The sequence below is a fragment of the Salvelinus namaycush genome, chromosome 12, assembly GCF_016432855.1.
Source record: "Salvelinus namaycush isolate Seneca chromosome 12, SaNama_1.0, whole genome shotgun sequence".
Lineage (NCBI taxonomy): Eukaryota > Metazoa > Chordata > Actinopteri > Salmoniformes > Salmonidae > Salvelinus > Salvelinus namaycush.
Genome location: NC_052318.1, coordinates 29480999 through 29506032, shown reverse-complemented (window position 1 = coordinate 29506032; position 25034 = coordinate 29480999). Strand labels below are relative to the sequence as shown.

Here is a 25034-nt window from a genome sequence, read left to right as displayed (position 1 = left end):
AAAGGAGATGATCGTGGACTTCAGGAAACAGCAGAGGGAGCAGCCGCCTATCTACATTGACGGGACAGTAGTGGAGAGGGTGGAGAGTTTTAAGTTCCTCGGCGTACACATCACGGACAAACTGAAATGGTCCACCCACACAGACAGCGTGGTGAAGAACCTCAGGAGGCTGAAGAAATTTGGCTTGTCACCAAAAACACTCACAAACTTTTACAGATGCACAATCGAGAGCATCCTGTCTGGCTGTATCACCGCCTGGTACGGCAGCTGCTCCGACCATAACCGGAAGGCTCTCCAGAGGGTAGTGAGGTCTGCACAATGCATCACCGGGTGCAAACTACCTGCCCTCCAGGACACCTACACCACCCGATGTCACAGGAAGGCCATAAAGATCATCAAGGACAACAACCACCCGAGCCACTGCCTGTTCACCCCGCTATCATCCAGAAGGCGAGGTCAGTACAGGTGCATCAAAGCTGGGACCGAGAGACTGAAAAACAGCTTCTATCTCAAGGCCATCAGACTGTTAAACAGCCATCACTAACATTGAGGGGCTGCTGCCAACATACTGACTCAACTCCAGCCACTTTAATAATGGAAAAATTGATGTAATCAATTTATCACTAGCCACTTTATATTATATAATGTTTACTTACCCTACATTACTCATCTCATATGTATATACTGTACGCTATACCATCTACTGCATCTTGCCATCTTGATGTAATGTATCACTAGCCACTTTAAACAATACCGCTTTATATGTTTTCATACCCTATATTACTCATCTCATATGTATATACTGTACTCTATACCATCTACTGCATCTTGCCTATGCCGTTCGGCCATCACTCATTTATATATTTTTATGTACATATTCATTTTCATTCCTTTACACTTGTGTGTATAAGGTAGTTGTTGTGAAATTGTTAGGTTATATTACTTGTTAGATATTACTGCATGGTCGGAACTAGAAGCACAAGCATTTCGCTACACTTGCATTAACCCCTGCTGTGATGACAAATGACAAATACATTTGATTTGATTTTGTTGATAATTGTCCCCATCTAGATGTTGAGTGTTAGCACAGGGAGATGTGCTGTGACAGAATGACAGAATGAGGATATGCCTTCTGGTGGAGAAGACTAGTGACTAGGAACTAGAGACTGGGGACTCGGCCTGTGTCTAAAAATGGCACCCTATTCCGTATATAGCGCACTACTTTTGACCAGGGCGCACAAGGTCATTCAGTGACCAAAGGAGAGACAATGGCTAGAGATTCAAAACAGCTACCACCCCAGTGTTACACAGATCTGTGCAGGGTCATAGAAACATACCTGTGGAGGAGCTGCCCACAATATACTGGAATGCTAAGTGAACATAAAAATACCCTTACATGCTAGTGTTATATTAACTACTAAAATGGGCCATATCACTACAAGGAAAATAACGGATTTCTTTTTTTTTACTGCTCTGATATTTAGCCTCATGTCATCACCATGCAACTAGTTAATAAAATAGACTACGCTGGCTGTGTTTAATTATCAACCTGTCAGTGGGAGAAGGGTAACACTCTCCTAAGGGCATGCTGACCTTCCCTCTCATGGCCCAATGCTCTGCTTTGTCATTATGTACAGCTGGGTGTGTGTCTGCCTGCTGGGACTGTGTGGAGAGAGAGAGCATGCTGACCTGGCTATCCGTCAACCAGCCAGTGTCAGTCCATCCCCATCCATCCATCTAACCCCCTCCCCTCTCCTCCCCTCGCCCCTGGCCTGCCGTCAGTGCAGCGCTCGGCAAAGGACTAGGGTCTTAATATTAATTGGAGCCGCGCTAATGAGCTCCGCCTGCTTGCCCACCTCTGGGACCTGGCTGATTACCAGACAGAGGTGCGACCATTTGTCAATGGCAAGAGGTGGCATTTACACTGCTGACCTTGCCTGGGAGGGACAAAACAAATTGTTTGCATTAACCGCTGTTTTCATTGTTTTCTCTGCCATGTCTGAGGACAATTTCTGTCCATGAAAGTGAAGATTGGATGAAATAGGGATGGAAGGAGGAATGAAGGAGGGAGGAAGGGGTGTTGCTGTCTGAACGTTCTCTATCTGTCAGGGCTGCTTTTCTGATTCACCGTCTTAAGCGAAAATTGCTCAGAGGGACAAATGTCAAGACACAATCATTTTTATATTCCTCACATCCATGGTAACTCATTTCATAGCTTTTTGTTATTGAAAAAAAAGCCTGCTCTTTCCCTCTTTCCCTCTCCCTCGCTCCCTTTATCTTTTTCTCTGTGTTGCTTAGTGTGTTGCGTGTGTGTGGGTGTGTGTGTGGGCTAGGGAGCAGGCTGCTGTGGTCAGTCTCGGAGGGAGTGTGGATTTGTCCATAGTGGGATGGAGGGGACCTGTGTAGGTCTGTGACATTGGTTAACCTGGGCAGGGGCTGCTGGGACTCCAGGGTATCCATCACAGTGGCAGCTCCTCCCCCCCTCCTCCCCCCTGGTCCTGGGGAAAAGTCACAGAAGTTGCAGAGGGAGGAGAAAAATCTAGTAAAAATGTAATGCACTCCGCAAAGCGGTCATGTCATACTTGGTTATGGAAAATAATCCCAGATGCCTGCAGTGCTAAAATGGAGCTATAATGTGCTCGCCTCCTAACCCGGCCTGACAGCCATGATGTACGACTACCATTACCGGAAAATATCACTTCAACTAACCCATGATCCGACTCCGCTAAGGGTCATATTATCCATGAGGAACAAATTACACTCCCCCAAAGTAAATACAAATTTCCTACATGGACTGGGTACAAATATGGGAGAAGGGGGAGAGGGAGTTTGGGGGGGGGGTACAAATTTGTTACCTATGACAACGCTCTGCGGAGTGACAAGGATGATAGAGTACATGACAAATCACGGGCTGACAGGCTACTCTAGTGCAATCAGCCTCAGCCTCGGCCTAGCGAGCACCCACTCAAGCCTGTAAACACTATACTCTTCCTTTGGAGGGGCAAAACACAATCTTTTAACACTGACAAGTCGCTCTCTGCTTTTTATTACTCATCCAGCTCCCCAGCAGTAGGGGGGAAGGAGAGAAGATAAAACGTTTTTATATACAGCGCTGTTTGTTCGTTGAATGATTGAGAAACTCGACACTTCTGCTGTAATTGCCTGAGGGCAAACACTGCAATACAATAAAAAAAGAGAAACAGCAAATATATTACCAGCTCAGATCTTTATTTGATGTCAAGGACAAACAGGTCCTCTCCATGGCGGCTCCACTAAAGCACCCACTTACAGTCTCCCCTTGCCTCCAATAAGAGCCAACTATGGCAAATTACACCACTTTTCCATGCCAGGTCGTTAATAAGACACAAACCGCTTTCAAAATGGCATTTACTGCTTAGTGGCCAAACGCTGATAGACTGATGGTGAATAAATACACACTTAGTGAAGGTGTGGTCTAGGTAAAGAGGCTCTGCGCCAGGTGGAATAAAAAGACTGTTGAATGATAAGAGAGAGGACTCGCCATCTTCATAAAATGCCTAAGTAGTCTCCAGTCACTCAGGGCTGGGGGCTGACGCTCTAGTCTAGTAAAAAGCACTAGAACACCACCAGATATCTTTGCAAATAATTTGACTGGCAGTTTAAGGTGCCACTTACCAGCAAAACCACTTAAGCATTTAGCTAGTCTGGTCTGGATAGAGTGGCTGGTGCTCGTGACTATGTCATTTCCATGGAACAGTCATTTCCATCTTATAACTAATGCTTCAAAAGATTTCTCATGAAAAGCATTTAAAAAAATAAATAAAAGCTATATATTTGAGGGAATTGAAGCTTATGCAACTATGAGTTGTGTCCACACGCCCAAGGAGCAGCACAGAATATTTTTCTTAAATCACTGAAAGATGTTCTGGGCACATAAACACGTGCACATTAAAGTTTAAGACTGAGCCCATTTTACATTCACTTTAGCCTCATCAGCCTTTAAACACTCTCAGATGGTGAAAAACCTGTTGGCGTTAACTGCGCCATGAAACGGGGAATGTTATTGGATATTGGCGGCCCACATCAAAGGCACCTTTAGGCTATGGAATCCTTCCCTCTCTCTCTCTCTGCAACTTCTCTCCTATCCTCTACTCCTGCCTGTAATCCTGCTGTAATAATGGGACTCAAGCTGCTTCAAATGAACGGCCCAGTCCTACCTGTTAGCAATAATAAAAAGAACCACCTGATCCTGGATCAGATTCGAGCCCGGATCCCTCGGGCTGCCTAGCCTGGGAAGTGAAAGAGAGCCGGAACACAATCAATGACTGACTAGCTTTTCCAGAATGGAACCTGGAATCGGGGCCAAACACACTTTGTGGCCAGAGCCAGGATTGGAACATCCAGGCCGGCCAAAGCTTTGAGAAGTGACTCATTGGGATTAGCTTTTTCTCTCTCACTCGTATCCGATATACCAGGGTTCCCCAACTGGCGGACCACGGGGGGCGAATTTGGCCCGCGGGTGGTTTTATTTCGCCCCCCAAGTTTTCTGAGCCAAAAATATCTAATTTCAACAACAAAAAAATTGGGGGATATTTTCTTTTGTAGGACGTAAAAGACTGTAAAAACACCAGGAGATCAGCTCCAAGTGATTTCAATTTATGAAATCTGTTCCCAAGTATTCCCACACATAATAGAGAGACACACATTATCGTATACGCTTGTAAGCAAGGTTTGAATATGTTTTAGTCAAACATTATATCTGTTTGGGCTTTTTGCGGTCAATTTGTAGTCTACAAATTATTTTAATTGTGTTTCATGCCTCCCAACCATCCGCTCAAGAATACGTCGACACGCGGCTGAATCTAGTTGATGATCCCTGCCATATACCGACACCAATTCATCAACCACCGGCAGTCCCTGGACGGACCCCGGGTGCAGGCCCTGAGACCAGATGGACCATCCCACTCTGCCTGATGAAAGAGGACAGAACATATCATTCAAGAAAACTCTGGGCAACAATGAGATGGGCCATCAGTCACTATTACAGGGACAAAGAGACATGACAGTGCTATAGACAGTGTACCATCTCCTTCAGCCTAAGACCAGACACAGAATCACAGACACTTCTTTAACATTCTAACAGTTACAGTAATCATGGTAGAGTGATATTGTCTATTAAATTGACAGTAGGATGAGAACACCCTGTCCCTATCAATGTCTTAACTCTAAAAAGACTGCATGTGAGACACTGTCATAGAGAAGAAAGGGAATGACTGATAGATTGGGATAATAATGGACAAGTGTGCGTGTGTGTCCATGCATGTGTGTGTGAGGACCCTGGTTTCTATCTGTCAGCCAACACACCATTATCATGTCATGTTAGAGGAATCCCATCAAACAGGTCACTTTGTAAAGAGCACCCAGGAGAACATCCATGTCTTCTGACAGCGTTGACTGTCCTTTGGAGACAGGATGCATTAAAAGAACACACACACACACGCGCTCGTCCACCACACTCATGTGTACACACACACAGACACACACACACACACACACACACACACACACACACACACACACACACACACACACACACACACACACACACACACACACACACACACACACACACAGAGGCAAAAAGCTGGCTCTTTTCAGAGCCCCTGCGGCTCCTGTCACCACAGCAGAGGCCTCTCTACACCAGGCAGAACGGGATTTCTCCTGGGAACACTTTTTCCATTTCCTGATTCTGAAGAAAACGAAATAAGCCACGTTTGTCCTCATCTGAATACATTTGACCCTTTAAAACGACTGTGCCCCCCCCTTCTTCTCCACAGCCGTGTTCTAAAGTAGAACACATCCACAGAATTCAAATGATCCTGGTGGTGGCTGGAGAGAGAGAGAGAAAGAAAGAGAGCGAGGCTGATGCCTGGCAGGGACAGATAGTGACTGTGGTGACTACAGGGTAACGAGGATGATGCTGAGGAGCTTGAGCTTCAATTACTCTGTAACAGAGGAGAACCGTGGCAGTCAGAGCCCCCCTATTTACTCATTCACTCCTCTGTTATTTTAATACACAATTAATCATTGACAGAAAGGTACAGCGTGGCGCTCAGCTCTGTTCATCACCACTGTAACATGATCCGGGATGAATGAATAAAATCACTAAGGGAATTACAGGCTACGACGTGTTGCTGAAACAAAAGGAATTGCCACGGGGTAATTTGAATTGACGGCACTGAGTAATGACTCAATTTACAGAAGCGACTAAACAAAACAACAAACAACAAATGGTATTCTAAATCATCACACTTTTGCTGGATTTACAGTTGCAAGTTTACTGTTCCTGGGGAATATGGCTGCTCAGAAGGATCTAAGACTACTATCTGTGAATATGTTCAGACCACTGGCAAAGGTCCAACTTTGCAGCATACAGACCAGTCAGAGCCACATGGTTTTGGACCAAGTTACATTAAAATGCAGTCTGTTTAAGATAAGAGACTCCGATACAGTATGATGAGAGGTTAATAATACTTAGAATAATTCAAGAATATGAACTAAAGAATTACACTTTTTATACTATTATTTTACTATTATACTACAGGTGAAGACATTGAAGCACATTGTTTATGTCTTGTAAACACAATGCTTCTGTGAGAAACGATTTGAGAAAATACTGTATAAACCCTAATGGAAATGCACACAGCCATAGCAGCTCCACTTAACTGTAATCTAAAGCCATAACAGTTCAATTTAGATTTCGCACATCATTTAGTCATTTATAATTAAAGTGCAGCTAATTAGGCCTCTCTCACAGTTATTAACTAGATGTTTAATTCTAATTAAATAGAAATCTACACTTAAAGAAAGTCTAATATTTGATCCTCATTGAAACCACATTGATGAAAGATACATGAAAAAGATCTGCATTGCAGGAAGAAAGGAATGTCTTGGTAGAGAAAGATAAACACTAAGATGGAGTCTTACCTTGTCTTCCTGGTCGCTCTCACTGTCACACTGTAAGAGAACACAGAAACATGTTTAGAATAACTAGGCATATACCCTGTAATTTGCTCTCCTTTTTATTTGCTTTAATTGAAATGTGAGTGTACAGAATCTAATTTACCTCATCACATGACACATTTTATCAGGTCTTTAATTGAAATGTGAGTGTACAGAATCTAATTTACCTCATCACACAACACATTTTATCAGGTATTTAATTGAAATGTGAGTGTACAGAATCTAATTTACCTCATCACACGACACATTTTATCAGGTCTTTAATTGAAATGTGAGTGTACAGAATCTAATTTACCTCATCACACGACACATTTTATCAGGTCTTTAATGGAGATGTGAGTGTACAGAATCTAATTTACCTCATCACACGACACATTTTATCAGGTCTTTAATGGAGATGTGAGTGTACAGAATCTAATTTACCTCATCACACGACACATTTTATCAGGTCTTTAATGGAGAACTGAGTACAGATGAGTATTTCCATCATATTCAAATCAAATTTTATTGGTTGTGTACATATATTTACAGATGCTAACGCAGGTGCAGTGAAATGCTTGTGCTTCTAGCTCCAACAGTGCAGTAATACCTAGTAACACAACAAAATAAACGCAAATCACCAAAATACAAACATTTAAATTAAGAAATATCAGAATGAACAGTGTCAGAGTCTGGAATATAAATATATACAGTGCCTTCAAAAAGTATCCATACACCTCGACTTTTTCCACATTTTATTGTGTTACAGCCTGAATTCCAAATGGAATAAAAATATATATATTCACAGATCTATACACATTACCCCATTAAAGACAAAGTGAAAACAAGTTTTTAGACATTTTTGGTAATTTATTGAAAACGAAATACAGAAATATCAAATTTACGCAAGTATTCACACCACTGAGTCAATACTTTGTAGAAGCACCTTTGGCAGCCATTACAGCTGTCTTTTTGGGGATGTCTAAGAGCTTTGCGCACCTGGATTGTGCAATATTTGCCCATTATTCTTTTTACAGTTCTTCAAGATCTTGATTGTTGATCAGTACTAGACAGTCATTTTCAAGTCTTGCCATAGATTTCCAAGCCAATTCAGTAAAAACTGTAACTAGGCCACTCAGGAACATTCAATGTCGTCTTGGTAAGCAACTCCAGTGTAGATTTTTTAATTTATTTTTATTTAACCTTTATTTAACTAGGCAAGTCAGATAAGAACAAATTCTTATTTACAATGATGGCCTAGGAACAGTGGGTTAACTGCCTTTTTCAGGGGCAGAATGACAGATTTTTACCTTGTCAGCTCTGGGACTCAATCTAGCAACCTTTCGGTTACTGGCCCAATGCTCTAACCACTAGGCTACCTACCGCTGCAGATTTGGCCTTGTGTTTTAGGTTATTGTCCTGCTGAAAGGTGAAAGCAGACTGAACCAGGTTCTAGGATTTTACCTGTGCTTATAGCTGTATTCCTTTTCTTTTTATCACAAAAAACTCCCTAGTCCTTGCAGACGACAAGCATATCCATAACATGATGCAGCCACCACCATGCTTGAAAATATGAAGAGTGGTATTCAGTGATGTGTTGTGTTGGATATGCCCCAAGCATATTTGTATTCAGGACAAAAAAGTTAATTTCTTCCCCAATTCCTTTGCAGTATTACTTTAGTCCCTTGTTGCAAACAGGATGCATGTTTTGGAATACTGTGCTTGAAATTCCCGATTGAGAGACCTTACAGATAGTATGTGTGGGGTGCAGAGATGGGGTAGTCAATCCAAAATCATGTTAAAACTTCTTGCCACTATAGGGGGTGCTGTTTTCGCATTAGCATAATTTCCTCTACAGATTAAACTGCCTCTTATTCAATTATTGCTCTTACTATATGCATATAATTAATACCATTGGATAGAAAACAATCTATAGTTTCTAAAACCGTTTCAATTTTGTCTCTGAGTTAAACAGAAGTCATTTGACAGCACTTTCCCTGACCAAGAAGAAGAATGCAAGATGTGTATGCTCGCTTCAACGCTCTGCCTATATATGGTCACGCCACCTATGACCCGAAACACACTTCATTCGTCTTCCTCTGGGTGTCAAGAGGACGTCAGAGGAGAAATTTTTTGTTTACCTTGTACTGACGTGAAATAAGACCTATTTCTTTGGCGTGACCGACAACTTCCGGTTCTCTGATTCGCGCTATTTGGAGGTGCGATTGTCTACTGTTTTGCTGCCGTTACGGATGAAAACTATCTCCGTCTCGAAGTTTGTTTGATACATGTGACCATATCATCTTAATGTATGTTTTTTCAATATAGTTTAATCAGATTATTTGAATTTTTTCGGGAGTTTTGCCGTGTTCCGTTCTGTGACTTTTTTTACTTTGGCCAGTCGACCAGTACATATGCTAAATGAAGAGGGAAAGTTGCCATTATGAATGGATTGAACGACTCATCAGGACTAAGGACACATTGATCAACATTCTGATGAAAGATCAGCAATAGTAAGACCCAATTTACGATGTTATTTCATATATCTGTCGTGCATGTGAACTGGTCGCGGGCGCCCAGCTGGTTCTGGCTGGCGTGGCTATGCTAATTTAGCGCTACATTTTGTTTTCGCTATAAAACATTTAATAAATCTGAAATATTGTTTGGATTCACCAGATGTTGGGCTTTCAATATCTGTACGCTGTGTATTTTTCTGAAATGTTTTAAGATAAGTAATTAGTTATATGACGTTGGTCTCTGTAATTGTTCTGGCTGCGTCAGCACTATTTCAGATTGCAGCTGCAATGTAGAACTGTGATTTATACCTGAAAAATGCACATTTTTCAAAAAAAAACTATGCTATACCATAAATATGTTATCAGACTGTCATCTTATGAAGTTGTTTCTTGGTTAGTGGCTATATATATTTTTATTTAGTCGAATTAGTGATAGCTACTGACGCAGGAAAAAACTGTTGGAGTAAAACAATTGTGTCTTATGCTAACGTGGTTAGCTAATAGATTTACATATTGTGTCTTCCCTGTAAAACATTTTAAAAATCTGAAATGGTGGCTTTATTCACAAGATCTGTATCTTTCATCTGGTGTCTTGGACTTGTGATTTAATGATATTTAGATGCTACAATTTACTTGTGACGCTATGCTAGCTATGCTACTCAGTGGGGGGGGAGTGGGGGGTGATCCCGGATCCGGGTTGGTGACTCGTTAAAGGTTAACCCCTATTCTTAACACGCAACTTCCATGCAATTTATTACGCAATTTGTTAAGCACATTTTTACTCCTGAACTTATTTAGTCTTGCCATAACAAAGGGGTTGAATACTTATTGATTGAAGACATTTCAGCTTTTAATTTTGTATTAATAAAAAAAAAAAGACAAACAAAGTTCCACTTTGACAATATTCTTTGTTGATCAGTGACACAAAATCTCATTTAAATCTATTTTAAATTCAGGCTGCACACAACAAAATGTAGAAAAAGTAAAGGGGTGAGAATAGTTTCTGAAGGCACTGTACAGTTGAAGTCGGAAGTTTACATACACTTAGATTGGAGTCATTAAAAATCATTTTTCAACCACTCCCCAACTTTCTTGTTAACAAACTATACTTTTGGCAAGTCGGTTAAGATATCTACTTTGTGCATGACACAAGTAATTTTTCCAACAATTGTTTACAGACAGATTATTTCACTTACAACTCACTGTATCACAATTCCAGTGGAGTCAGACGTTTACATACACTAAGTTGACTGTGCCTTCAAACAGCTTGGAAAATTCCAGAAAATTATGTCATGGCTTTAAAGCTTCTGATAGGCTAATTAACATAATTTGAGTCAATTGGAGGTGCACCTGTGGATATATTTCAAGGCCTACCTTCAAACGCAGTGCCTCTTTGCTTGACATCATGGGAAAATCAAAAGATATCAGCCAAGACCTCAGAAAAAAAATTGTAGACCTGAACAAGTCTGGTTCATCCTTGGGAGCAATTTCCAAATGCCTGAAGGTATCACGCTTATCTGTACAAACAATAGTATGCAAGTATAAACACCATGGGACCACGCAGCCGTCATACCGCTCAGGAAGGAGACGCTTTCTGTCTCCTAGAGATGAACGTACTCTTAAAATAAAGTGGTGATCCTAACTGACCTAAGGCAGGGAATTTTTATGAGGATTAAATGTCAGGAATTGTGAAAAACTGAGTTTAAATGTATTTGGATAAGCTGTATGTAAACTTCCGACTTCAACTGTATGTACAGTGTAAATATACAGTGCATTTTGAAAGTATTCAGACCCCTTGACTTTTTCCACATTTTGTTAGATTACAGCCTTATTCTAAAATGGATTAAATAGTTTTTTCCCCCTCATCAATCTTCACATAATACCCCATAATGACAAAGCAAAACAGGTTTTAATTGTAGCAAATTTATTACAAATAAAAAAAGGAAATATCACATTTACATAAGTATTCAGACCCTTTACTCAGTACATTGTTGAAGCACATTTGGCAGCGATTACTGCCTCTTCTTGGGTATGATGCTACAAGCTTGGCACACCTGTATTTGGGGAGTTTCTCTCATTCTTCTCTGCAGATCCTCTCAAGCTCTGTCAGGTTGGATGGGGACAGTGTCACCAGAAAATCACCACCACACCATCAAACTTCCTCCTCCATGCTTTACGGTGTGAACCACACATGCGGAGATCATCTGTTCATCTACTCTGCATCTCACAAAAACAAGGCGGTTGGATCCAAAAACTTCAAATTTGGACTTATCAGACCAAAGGACAGATTTCCACCAGTCTAATGTCCATTGCTCATGTTTCTTGGCCCAAGAAAGTCTCTTCATATTATTGGGGTCCTTTAGTAGTGGTTTCTTTGCAGCAATTCGACCATGAAGGCCTGATTCACGCAGTCTCCTCTGAACAGTTGATATTGAGATGTGTCTGTTACTTGAACTCTGAGAAGCATTTATTTGGGCTGCAATTTCTGAGGCTGGTAACTCTGATGAACTTATCCTCTGCAGCAGAGGTACTCTGGGTCTTTCAAAGTTCTTGAAATGTTCCTTATTGACTGACCTTCATGTCTTAAAGCAATGATAGACTGTTGTTTCTCTTTGCTTATTTGAGCTGTTATTGCCATAATATGGATTTGGTCTTTTACCAAATAGGGCTATCTTCTGTATACCACCCTTACCTTGTCACAACACAACTGATTGGCTCAAACGCATTATGAATGAAAGAAATTCCACAAATGCACTTTTAACAAGGCACACCTGTTAATTGAAATGTATTCCAGGTGACTACATCATGAAGCTGGTTGAGAGAATTGCAATAATGTGCAAAGCTGTCATCAAGGCAAAGGGTGGCTACTTTGAAGAATCTCAAATATAAAATATATTTTGATTGGTTTAAAACTTTTTTTGATTACTACATGATTCCATATGTGTTATTTCACAGTGTTGATGTCTTCACTATTACTATCACTATTATTAGTACAAATAAAGAAAAACCCTTGAATGAGTAAGGGTGTCCAAACTTTTGACTGGTACTGTATATATATATATATATATATATATATATATATATATATATATATCATGGTGTATAGACAGTATGGGCAGTATATGAATAGAAAAGGTGTGTACAGCAGTTTTATAGGATGAGCCACCACTAGAATACAGTATATACATATGAAGTGGGTAAGACAGTATGTAAACATTATTAAAGTGACCAGTGTTCAATGACTATGTACATAGGGCAGCAGTCTCTAAGGTACAGGGTAGAGTACTGGGTGGTAGCTAGCTAGTAACAGTGACTAAGGTTCAGGGCAGGGTACTGGGCAGAGGCCGGCTTGTGGTGACTATTTAAAAGACTGATGGCCTGGAGATAGAAGCTGTTTTTCAGTCTATCAGTCCCAGCTTTGATGCACTTGTACTGTTTCCGCCTTCTGGATGGTAGCGGGGTGAACAGGCTGTGGTTCGGGTGGCTGAGGTCCTTGATGTTCTTCTTGGCCTTCCTGTGAAACCAGGTGTTGTAGATTTCCTGGAGGGAAGGCAGTGTGCAGGAGGGGGATAAGCATGCACCCCTGTGGGGCCCCTGTGTTGTGGATCAGCGTGGCAGAGGTGTTGTTGTCTACCTTCAACACCTGGGGCCGGCCCATCAGGAAGTCCAGGAACCAGTTGCACATGGCGGGGTTCAGACCCAAGGCCCCGAGCTTAGTGATGAGCTTGGAGGGTAGTATGGTATTGAGTGCTGAGCTATAGTCAATAAACAGCATTCTTAAATCTAAATTGTTCATATAAATGATTTTAGGTGCAGGATGGAAAGATGGAGAGAACAGAGAAACTGTAAGGGTGTCTTTTGGGAAAAAAAGTTGGATTTCAGTTTTTCTTCCCCAATTTCAATTTCAAGGTCCACTTAATTCTTTATCAACTAATTAGCGGGATGCTGGGTGGCCGGCGGCCCTCGAAGTTGTGCATATGGCCGAGGAGCGGGGAAGCACTGGAGTCGGAAATGAAGAAGGCACTGGGTGTGTGGAGCGGGGGGGGGGGGGGGGGGGGGGGTGGCTAGTGTCGATTAAAACACAGAGGGAATACCCTTGTGCCAGCCCAGTGTGGGGTGATTGACTGACAGCGCATGGGAGCCAGGCCACGGTCACTTCCCTAAGCCTGGTGCTCTCTATTTTTTTCCTTTCTGCAGAGACGGGGCCCTGCTCCCTGCTCCCTGCAGAGCTCAAAGGTAAAAGGCAGCCTGGGCCTCTGGCTCTGTATTCCCCTGGCTGACTGAACCAGTGAAGAGGGAGAGGGGCCTGTGCTGGACAGCGTGCTCAGCAGGAGCACGCCATCCAATTTACCGGCCTGTCCCACACGGCCCCGGTGGCCAGCCCCCAGCAAACTGCCATGATGGTCAGCACCTCATAAATTATGCAGAGGCAATAAACACACTGAGAAAACACTCTCTCCCGTTCTCTCCCTCCCACCCTCTTTCCCCCTCTTTATCTATCTCCATCACTCCTTTCTTTCCCCCTGCGTTAATTAATTCACAGTGCACAGAGTCAAGTCAACAGCCAAATATAGACTACATAGCCTGTCAGCTAGAAACACAAACAAAGTTAATGTACATCATTACCTACAACAATGCATGTTCTACAAATGATGCATGCTAACTGTAACTGTATCTATTAGGGCTGGGAATTGCCAGGGACCCCATGATACTATACTATCACGATACTTGTATTGATGTACATGTATTGCGATTCGATACTGCAATTTTATTGTGATTTGATGTTCCAAACATATTGCTCACTATATGTCTGCTGCAGAGAGACAAGAAGGAGCCATAATAAAAACGAGTTCTGATCAGTCATGGAAATAAAAGTGCTTAAAACATATTTAAAAGAAAATGGAACAGAAGATATAGGATGAAAAATACCTGAGTTTTTGCGCAGGTACAGCCGACTAGCGCTAGCTAACGCTAGCCATTACTTGGAGTCAAAGTATCAATAAAATGTTGTCCAAAATAATATTGTGATATGTAACTGTATCGACTTTTCCCCCCATCACTAATAAAGGGCCCTGTATTACTGTCTGAACTACTTCCATGTGTTTAAGCCTTCAGACTGTGACAAGAGTAATGTTACCCAAGACTCATTAGTCCCTGCAGTCTCTGTGCAGAGCACACCAAGCAGAGCAGGCAGGCGAGGAGTTCAAATAATGGGGAGATACATTTTTTCCACTGTGTTGTGATCCATAAAAAACACCCGCAGCCTTTTTTTCTTTCTTTCTTTTCTTCCCCCCTTCCATTCCCTTTTCCCCTGCTTGCCTGTGCAGCCAATTGCTTTGATTGTTGAGATAGAAGAGGACTGGAATTACTTGCCCTTGCTTATGAAGCAAATGGAACATGCTAATAGAAGTCATCGTATTACCCGATGCAAAAGTGCCATAGCTCATTACTTTAAGATAAAAGGATATCATTGTAGACGGCGAGCAGAATTGACTTTCTAGCGGTACGACTTGATGATGATTTAATCAACTGCTCTCTTTCGCTTCTCATCCCCGTGCCTGTCGCTTCTGCAGGTGCCACTACACGAGACACTCACACAGCTAGAGGGGGAAGAGAAAATACAAATCAATTGCTGTCATTACTTTTTTCCCCTGAGGATAGAGGAATGCAAATTTCTCTGCACTACAAAGGGAGTGGGAGAAGAAAAAATGAGAAAACTCAATAAAATGGAAATACCTTTATAATGAGCAAAGCAAGAAAGCCAGAGATCAAGACTGACAGGCAAGGGCAGGCAATTTGTTCGTCCTTTAAGCACAAGACGCCACGCTCCCTCACACTCACTGCACTACACAGGGAAAAGCAACCAATAATAATAACGCTAAAAAGATACAAACACTTGTAACATAAAAACAAGTCGGTGTCGTCAGTCACTGATTAGTGATCATGATGCGTTAAAATGCTGTTACGCAGTGTGGCTCGGAGAGAGGAACACCATCATTGGGAAATCTATGTTCTTTTCCATTTACTGAGACCCATGTTGAAACCAGAGGCACTGCAGAGAGCCTAGGCTAGATAATATCACTGTGAGCCAAAGATTATGTGGATGACATATCTCAACTACAGTACCATTATGGTTGCACATTTGGAGGTTGGATGGATTTGATAAGGTTTTAAATCAGAGTGCTCATGGAAATGAGTAGGTATAGTATGCTACTGTAAATAGGAGAACAAACTGCAAAAACTATTTTGAAAGGGAAACTAGAAAAACTAGGACATTAATATGTAAAACACACAGACATGTAAAAAAGATGTACCTACAGTACAACAATGGGGCCATTTAGAACCCAGAGCTTAGCTCTCAGACAGGCCGAGGCAGCTTGAGGAAGTCTGCGTAATTTAATGCAGTCATGTACAATAAGGAAACCATTACTCCTCTGAGGAAGACGGGGGGAGAAGGAGGGCAGCAGCCATAGAAAGTGATACTCTAGCCAGGCCCAGTGGTATTTACACAGCCCCAACATTATACTGTACAACGCAGACCCCAGACCTCAGTGTTTAGGTTAAGTAACAGAGGAATGTCAAACATTACCCTCAGCACTAAGAGCTGTTGATGTTGGCCTGTATCCGGAGCACTTCTGATTGCCCCGACCGCCCCGCCACGACCCCCACCCTCTGAGTGCACTTACAAATTTCCCTATAATGTGTCCAAGCATCAAGGCTTTTGTTTATATCAGACTCAGAGTAGGATAAAACTATTCTGTGTCCGTAAGCCTCTCCAGACTCCAGCTGAGATAATATTAACCCAATAGACAGAGGAGACAGGGAACAGACAGGGAACATGAGGAGAGATGGTAAATGATTCAGCTAGCTCCGTTCTGCTATCCTCTCATAAGCAACAGCAGGGTCTTTCTGTGTCTGGCTCTACCAAACTCCCCAACAGAAACAACTATTGTCATAAGGAGTCTTGCCCACCACATCAAACAGAGATGCGTGAGAGAGATGCACGCCATGTTCTGTACTGTAGCTACTTAGAAATTTAACATTTAGGCATATAATCTGGAATCATGGAATATGTGGTTCCAAATGCACTGTTTCTCAAATGTATACAGATGCTGTGTCAATCAAAGAAATATAAACAACCATTCACAATAGCCTGACCTAATATTCGCTCAAATGTCAACTTCTTCAATATGGCTGGATGGATGCATCATTGTGCCATGCCATCCCCATGTCTGGTACTATCACGAGGTGCTGCTGGTCACTGTCCATGACCCTAGAATTAATGACAGTACCATTGATATCTGCTTCCTTTAAGGGTCTAGTGGAGCTGAGGACTGGGGATAGTTATCTGCCTGGGACACATTTCCTGCAGCATCACTGAAGGGGTTAAAGCTGAGGAACTCCCTGGTTAAATAAAGGATAAATAGAAACTGTCTACCCGTCGACTCGCCTGTCTGTCTGTCTGCCCACCTGCCTGCCTGTCTGCCAGCTTGGAAGCTAGTGGGATAGCAGCATGAATAATGGCAGCTATTGCCAGGGTCAGCTCAGACGGTGCCAATTTGATATGCTGCCGTCAAGGGCTCCTCTTCTTTTTTTCTCCCTCCCAGAGTAAAGCTGCACGTCCTGATGGTTTTCTGATGCAAACAGTCGCATGGCAAAATGTTTTTTTCCTCTCCCGCTGCCTGCTCTTCCATCTGCTGCTGGGGCCCGGGCGCCGCCAACCACCTGCCTGTCACAGTGTGCATGGAAATTAGCTGGGGAGGAGGCGCTCGCTGGTGCTAATTACATTTTAATCATTAGAAATGTGTTGGCAAATCAAGGCTTGATTGCCATCTTGGAGCCCCGCGCTCCTCCCTGCAGAGCAGAGCGGAAGGGAGGCCTGCCTGCCATGGAGGTGGCTGAGCCCGGGCCTGCCGAGCCTGTGCCTCTCCTCCGCGCTCCTCCCTCCCTCCTCAAACTCCCTCCCACAATATGGCGATGTGCCGGGCTTGGACTCTGGCGTGTTATTCACAGGTAACATAGGGGCCGTGATGGTGATGAGGCAGGCAGGGACCTGTGCCATGCTCATTCTCACATCCCCATGCAAGGCCGGCCAGCCAGTCCCTGTCCTAGTACCACCACTGTGAGCTGAGGAACAGTAAATAGCAAATCCACCCTGGTAGTAAGGGGAGACTGATGAGCTCAGGGTTTACAACACATGGAGCACCGGTAGGACTGAGGACCGGAGCAGACTGGGCCAACAGGACAGACTTACAAATTAGTTTGAGAGAGTGGATTGCTAAATGGAATGTCTGATTATTATGATAATACTTTCACCTCCGACAGAGAGAAAGTGAGAGAAAATAAGAGAGAGAGAAAAGGCAAAAGGACACTGGGCCATCCATCTTGGAGACAGAAAGCAGAGATACTGTCCAGTCAGACAGGCTGCTCCAGACAGACACACCAAAGGCCTGTTCAAATCAAACATCCACTTCCTCCAGGTACCCTGGCCATTAGGCTACCATAGATCTCAATGACAAAGCCCAACTGTAACTCCAACCTGTAACTATATATTAGGGGTGAACTGAAAGGTACGATATACCGGTATACATTCTTTAGGTTAAAACCTCTTAATCTAAATCAGGTTAATTGGTTTAAAATTCCTACATTAACAGCAAAATGATGACCAGCCACACTAGCGAATCACGCAAACACGTTCAAGTGATCATGGTGGAATGCAGTTTAAATAAATCCAGACCTCAGATCATTTTACCTCTGTTCCTAACCCAGAAAAAACTTGGGAAAACATTTAATTTTTTCCCGCCAAATATTCTTAAAAAGACTGTTTTACAAAAACACTGGGTTCCCAAATAGAAGGAAATTCAACATGACATGTCTGACTAGGGTGAGTCATTAAAATAAAACCAAGGTCTGTTGTGATGACATCTAACATCTCATTTTCCCAGCATCTGTTTGATGTCTAGCTGTCATATAAAGTATGGAGAAGGAAGAGGAAGACAGGACAAACCATCCTACTAGCCGGAGGGCTTCAGTTCAGACAGTCTGTAGCACAGCCATAGTGACATGAGGCTAACGTCTCCTAGTCTGACGACTCACACTATTCTTCCGCTGCTCTGTTGTTCACTACATACTTTAGTCTGAGACTGCCGTCATTGAAGTAGTTTATGGTGACGCGAGGCGTACAGTAGTACAAAACAAAGTCATTAGCGATTGGATCGTCTAACCAATCAGAGTATCAAAACCATTGACGGTTTACCCACGTGTGTTCTGGCTCTGGCCCAACCCATCGGTTTCTGGACCAATCAGACGGCCCCGAATGTGTTCGGCTTCGGTGAAGGGTTTGGTAGGTACTCAGATCCAGACTCATTGCGGAGAAGAAACTAAAGTCCGTCGGAATGGCATAGCGTTTGGCCGAAGCAAGGAGTCTAGGTAGCTAGGCAAAACGTCTCCTCTGCTGGCCAAGTGTGTCCCTCCCTTCAGACCAGAGAGAGAGAAAGGAGAGGGAGGAGCGGTCTGCTGTCTGGCCCAACATTACCACGCATGATCCGCTCACCCGTCCACCCCTATCCAATTGCAGCAGGCCAACATCTGAAGGCAATTTCTTTTCAAATGTAAAACTTTATCCAGACGACATTCATTGAGACCGCAAACTAAACGCAGGATTCCAGTCATTGGAATAGAGGAGGAGAGATGGAGGGAAAATAATAATAGCTTTATACTTTATGACCTCTGGTTTCAATATCCGAGAGTGCAACATTAGGCCCGTTCTTTTAAAGTTTAATTCCTCTGGAATCTACCCAGACTTATTGAAAGAAGATTTGAGAACTTTCTTGGAAGAGGTTATTTTTTATGATTATTTCCATATTGTTTAATCTCTTATGGTTTACAATAGAACAACACCAATAATGGCAAATTAGAGAGCGGGCTCTGTGCATGTGTAAAGGGATTCCATTTGAAGGTGTTAGCTCACAAGTGGAAAAGAGGAATGCTTGAAAGGCAGACAACCTCTTCACAAGGGGGAAAATCACACACACCATACACAGACAGATACACTTACATATTTTGCCTGGGGTAAAAAGATGGGCTGCGGGGGTAGGGAACGTGTAGATGTGTGTGTGTGTGTGTGTCTTTGTGTCTGTGTGTCTGTGCGTGCATGTGCATGTGTGTCTGTGTGCGTGTCGGGAGTTGGGAGGAGGGGGAGTCTACCTTTAAAATAACTTGTCAGTTAAGCTGCTCTCCTCAACAGATGTGCCAACAGAGCCCTGGAGTGGTGCTTGGCACAGACAGATGGTGCCGCAGGGCACAGCACTCAGCTGATCTACAGGGGTGGCCCCGCGCCCGCCCGCCCTTCTCTATAAGCAGGTAACAAATCCATGGGTAGAATGGTGAGATGAGGTGTGGAGGTGGCGCCTCAAGGAGGGAAGCATTTACTGAAGGTTAGCGGATGGAGAAACACACACACACACACACACACACACACACACACACACACACACACACACACACACACACACACACACACACACACACACACACACACACACACACACACAGAGCATCACCCTTGAACCTCGTTTTCCTGTGAAGTCAAACGTAACATAGTCGGGGAGTTGGGGGGCTGGGGTGCCAAGCAGATGCTGGCTTAATCAAGGATTAATGGAAGGATTTTGAAACAATTACATACATCAGATGCATTGTTTGCGCCATTATAGCACATCCCCTGAGACAGGTCCACTTAGTGTGCATTTTAATTAATGCACACGGCATACAATAGCATTGATGTCTGTTGGTGTCTTTATTGCAGTGATCTATTCCAACACACACAGAGAGGTCACTGTCAATGTCAGCCTCATTTGCTGTATGTGTTCAGGGTAATGTATAAAGTCTTCAATGTATAGAATAGAAAACATCTGGATATAGACTACAATGGGAACTTGAAGGACATGCAAATGAAAAAGGGACATATTAGTAAAAAAATATATGTACAATTCATTTAACATAACTGAAGTCGGTAAAATTATTTGTATCCCATGAATAGTAAAAAAAAAATTGTGAGCTCAATGCGCACATTACACAGTTTCTCTAGCGATGAATCAGATCAAGCCCGAACGGTGCGATGTAGTAGGGAGTTGTAGTTTCCAACAGGGCAGTATTTAACTACAATGACCATAATCCATTGCGCGCCTACTTGTCCGGTCCATGTGTTTCTTTTACGCCTGCTACATTAGGTTAGTGTTGTAACGATCGTCGTCTTCTTCAGATGAGGAATAGGACGGATCGGACCAAAACGCAGCGTGGTAAGTGTCCATGTTAATTTTAATAAATAAACTGAACACTGCAATAACAAAAGTGAAACAACAAAAATCGAAACAGTCCTGTCAGGTGAAACAAACACAAAACAGAAAACAACTACCCACAAACACAGGTGGGAACAGGGTACCTAAGTATGGTTCTCAATCAGAGACAACGATAGACAGCTGCCTCTGATTGGGAACCATACCAGGCCAAACACAGAAATACAAAACATAGAACAAAACATAGAATGCCCACCCCAACTCACGCCCTGACCAAACCAAAATAGAGACATAAAAAAGGAACTAAGGTCAGGACGTGACAGTACCCCCCCCCCCCCCAAAGGTGCGGACTCCGGACGCAAAATCTGAACCTATAGGGGAGGGTCTGGGTGGGCATTTCACCGCGGTGGCGGCTCTGGTGCGGGACGTAGACCCCACTCCACCCTAGTCTTGGCCCAGGTGGCGCCTCTGTAGTGGGAACCCTCGCTGCCGACCCCGGACTGGGAACCCTTGCAGTGGAGACTCTGGCAGCGCCGGACAGGCGGGAGACTCTGGCAGGGCCGGACAGGCGGGAGACTCTGGCAGGGCCGGACAGGCGGGAGACTCTGGCAGGGCCGGACAGGCGGGAGACTCTGGCAGGGCCGGACAGGCGGGAGACTCTGGCAGCGCCGGACAGGCGGGAGACTCTGGCAGCGCCGGACAGGCGGGAGACTCTGGCAGCGCCGGACAGGCGGGAGACTCTGGCAGCGCCGGACAGGCGGGAGACTCTGGCAGCGCCGGACAGGCGGGAGACTCTGGCAGCGCCGGACAGGCGGGAGACTCTGGCAGCGCCGGACAGGCGGGAGACTCTGGCAGCTCCGGACTGACGGGAGACTCTGGCAGCTCCGGACTGACGGGAGACTCTGGCAGCTCCGGACTGGAGAGAGAACCTGGAGGGAGGAGACGGAGAGACAGCCTGGTGCGTGGGGCTGCCACAGGGCCCACAAGGCTGGGGAGACCTACAGGAGGCCTGGTGCGTGGAGGAGGCACTGGATGGACCGGGCTGTTGGGGAGCACTGGAGCTCTGGTGCGCAGCCTTGGCACCACTCCTCCAGGCTGGATGACCACTTTAGCCAGGACCCTCCAGAGTGTAGGCACAGGTTGAACCGGGCTGTGGGGGGGCACTGGAGATCTGGTGCATACCACTCGCACCTCTCCCTTAGGCTCAATGTCCACATTCGCCCGGCACGGGTGGAGCGCAGGCATAGGGCGAACTGCACCCTCCCAGCGCCCCGGAGACACAGTACGCAAAGCCGGTGCAGGATACCCTGGGCCGAAACGGCGTACCGGAGATCAAACATGCTGAGCTGGCACAATCCGCCCTGGCTGGATAACCACTCTCGCATGGCACTTGCGGGGGGCTGGCCTATAGCGCTCCGGGCTATGAGCGCGTACTGGCGACACCGTGCGCTTCACCGCATAACACGGTGCCTGACCAGTACTACGCTTCTTCCGAGAAGCACGGGGAGTTGGCTCAGGTCTATCGCCTGACTCCGCCAATCTCCCCGTGCCTCTCGTGCCTGTTGCGCTGCATTACCTCATATCGCCGCCGCTCAGCTTTAGCTGCCTCCAGTTCTTCTTTGGGGCGGCGATATTCCCCAGCCTGTGCCCAGGGTCCCTTGCCGCCCAATATCTCCTCCCATGTCCATTTCTCCAGATAGCACTGCTCCTCCTTACCACGCTGCTTGGTCCTTTTTTGGTGGGTAGTTCTGTAACGATCGTCGTCTTCTTCAGATGAGGAATAGGAAGGACCGGACCAAAACGCAGCGTGGTAAGTGTCCATGTTAATTTTAATAAATAAACTGAACACTGCAATATCAAAATAACAAAAGTGAAACAACAAAAATCGAAACAGTCCTGTCAGGTGAAACAAACACAAAACAGAAAACAACTACCCACAAACACAGGTGGGAACAGGCTACCTAAGTATGGTTCTCAATCAGAGACAACGATAGACAGCTGCCTCTGATTGGGAACCATACCAGGCCAAACACAGAAATACAAAACATAGAACAAAACATAGAATGCCCACCCCAACTCACGCCCTGACCAAACCAAAATAGAGACATAAAAAAGGAACTAAGGTCAGGACGTGACAAGTGTGGGCTGACACGGAGAGATAAGACAGAAGAATGCGCAAATCTGAGGGATAGAGAGCAGTTGCTTTGCAAGGTACCTCTACCTGAAAATACATGATCTAAGTGATTGATAGTTGGTATTCAGAAATCATAAAAGTATGCCTTATTTACTTTGAAGAACTAGTAAAATAGTGATTTTGTCAGACAGCATAGGCAGCAGTTCTGTATAGATGAAGACTTGGAATGAAATAATAAAGTCATCAAATAAAACAAATGTAATATACACAACAACTGAAATATTTGATTAAAGTAAAGTAATGTGAATAACTGATGGTTAAGTGATGAGCAGTAATGGACAGTCACTACCATCATGGGACTTTTATTAGGCCTAATAGTTTTATTGTTTTATAGTGCATTCAACCCACATAATGCATAGTGCATTTAATGTTTTAAAAAAATGATGGAAACTGAAATCGAAAACCGTGATAATTATTTTATTATAATAATAATCTAAACCGAACCGACCTCAAAAAGCACTAATCGCTCAGCACTAGCAAATCCATTTTATCCTGTGTCATTGCACGCAAACTGAAACATATACAATCGTGTCAAAAGTGATAGTATACATAAATAATGGTGGTAAATTGCCATTCTATTTATGTAAAAATAGTCTACTTTACAATGACCTTGAGAAGGAGGTGAGCAAATGTGACACTCTCCCTCCTCCTTCTGATTCCTAATAACCTCCCACACACCAAACCAGACAAGACACTTTACTGCCTATGCATTAGACATCTCTAAGGGCCTATGTGGATGGCATGCCTGTGCTCAGGTGGCAAACTTGACAAGCATCTCCTTGGCTCTGTTGTCTAGGTGCACACTATATACACTGTATACTCCCAGCCCACCCCCTCCCCCATCCATAGCTGAGGTATACTCCCAGCCCCCCTCCCCCATCCATAGCTGAGGTATACTCCCAGCTCCCCTCCCCCATCCATAGCTGTATACTCCCAGCCCCCCTCCCCCATCCATAGCTGAGGTATACTCCCAGCCCCCCTCCCCCATCCATAGCTGAGGTATACTCCCAGCTCCCCCCCATCCATAGCTGAGGAATACCCCCCCCCATCCATAGCTGAGGAATACTCCCACCCCCCCCATCCATAGCTGAAGTATACTCCCACCCCCATACATAGCTGAGGTATACTCCCATCCCCCCATCCCTAGCTGATGTATACTCCCAGCTCCCCCCCCCCCATCCATAGCTGAGGTATACTCCCAGCCCCCCATCCATAGCTGAAGTATACTCCCACCCTCCCCCATCCATAGCTGAGGTATACTCCCACCCTCCCCCATCCATAGCTGAGGTATACTCCCCCCCCCCCCCCCATCCATAGCTGAGGTATACTCCCACCCCCCTATCCATAGACGAGGTATACTCCCAGCCCCCCCCCCCCCCCCCCATCCATAGCTGAGGTATACTCCCACCCTCCCCCATCCATAGCTGAGGTATACTCCATCCCCCATCCATAGCTGAGGTATACTCCCAGCTCCCCCACCCCACCATCCATAGCTGAGGTATACTCCCAGTCCCCCCATCCATAGCTGAGGTATACTCCCACCCTCCCATCCATAGCTGAGGTATAAAACGGGTAAAAAGGCAAGATTGTGGCAGGCCTTTAATCACTTAGCTCCTCACACCTGATGGCACACTATTCACTTTCACTGTCTCCCGTGACCCTGCGGGTCATTGCTCATCACATCAAGTTTTTACTAGGGAATTTTCCTCATCATTAGACATGGCCTGGAATACGAACCATTAATATTCATAGTGCCAACTCAAAATGAGGTCTGTGGATTTCCATCATGATTGCAGCCGCAGAGCCGCTATCTCATGCAGCTGCCACGGTTAACAATCAGGAGTCCGTAGTGTGTGTGTGTGTGTGTGTGTGTGTGTGTGTGTGTGTGTGTGTGTGTGTGTGTGTGTGTGTGTGTGTGTGTGTGTGTGTGTGTGTGTGTGTGTGTGTGTGTGTGTGTGTGTGTGTGTGTGTGTGTGTGTGTGTGTGTTTGTGTACAGTCTCCAGGTATCATTATGGGCTCCATAAAGCTCCTCTCTAGATCTGGCTCTG

The 25034-nt window shown here is 44.4% G+C and overlaps 1 protein-coding gene across 1 annotated transcript in view; it reads right to left on the bottom strand.

The window, feature by feature from the left end:
- Nucleotides 1-25034, bottom strand: part of LOC120057069 (autism susceptibility gene 2 protein-like) — a 744428-nt gene that overhangs the window by 147223 nt on the left and 572171 nt on the right. Inside the window, exon 4 of the mRNA XM_039005460.1 lies at nucleotides 6967-6996. Coding sequence (XP_038861388.1) covers nucleotides 6967-6996 — 30 coding nt within the window. The remainder of the gene's footprint in view (nucleotides 1-6966; nucleotides 6997-25034) is intronic.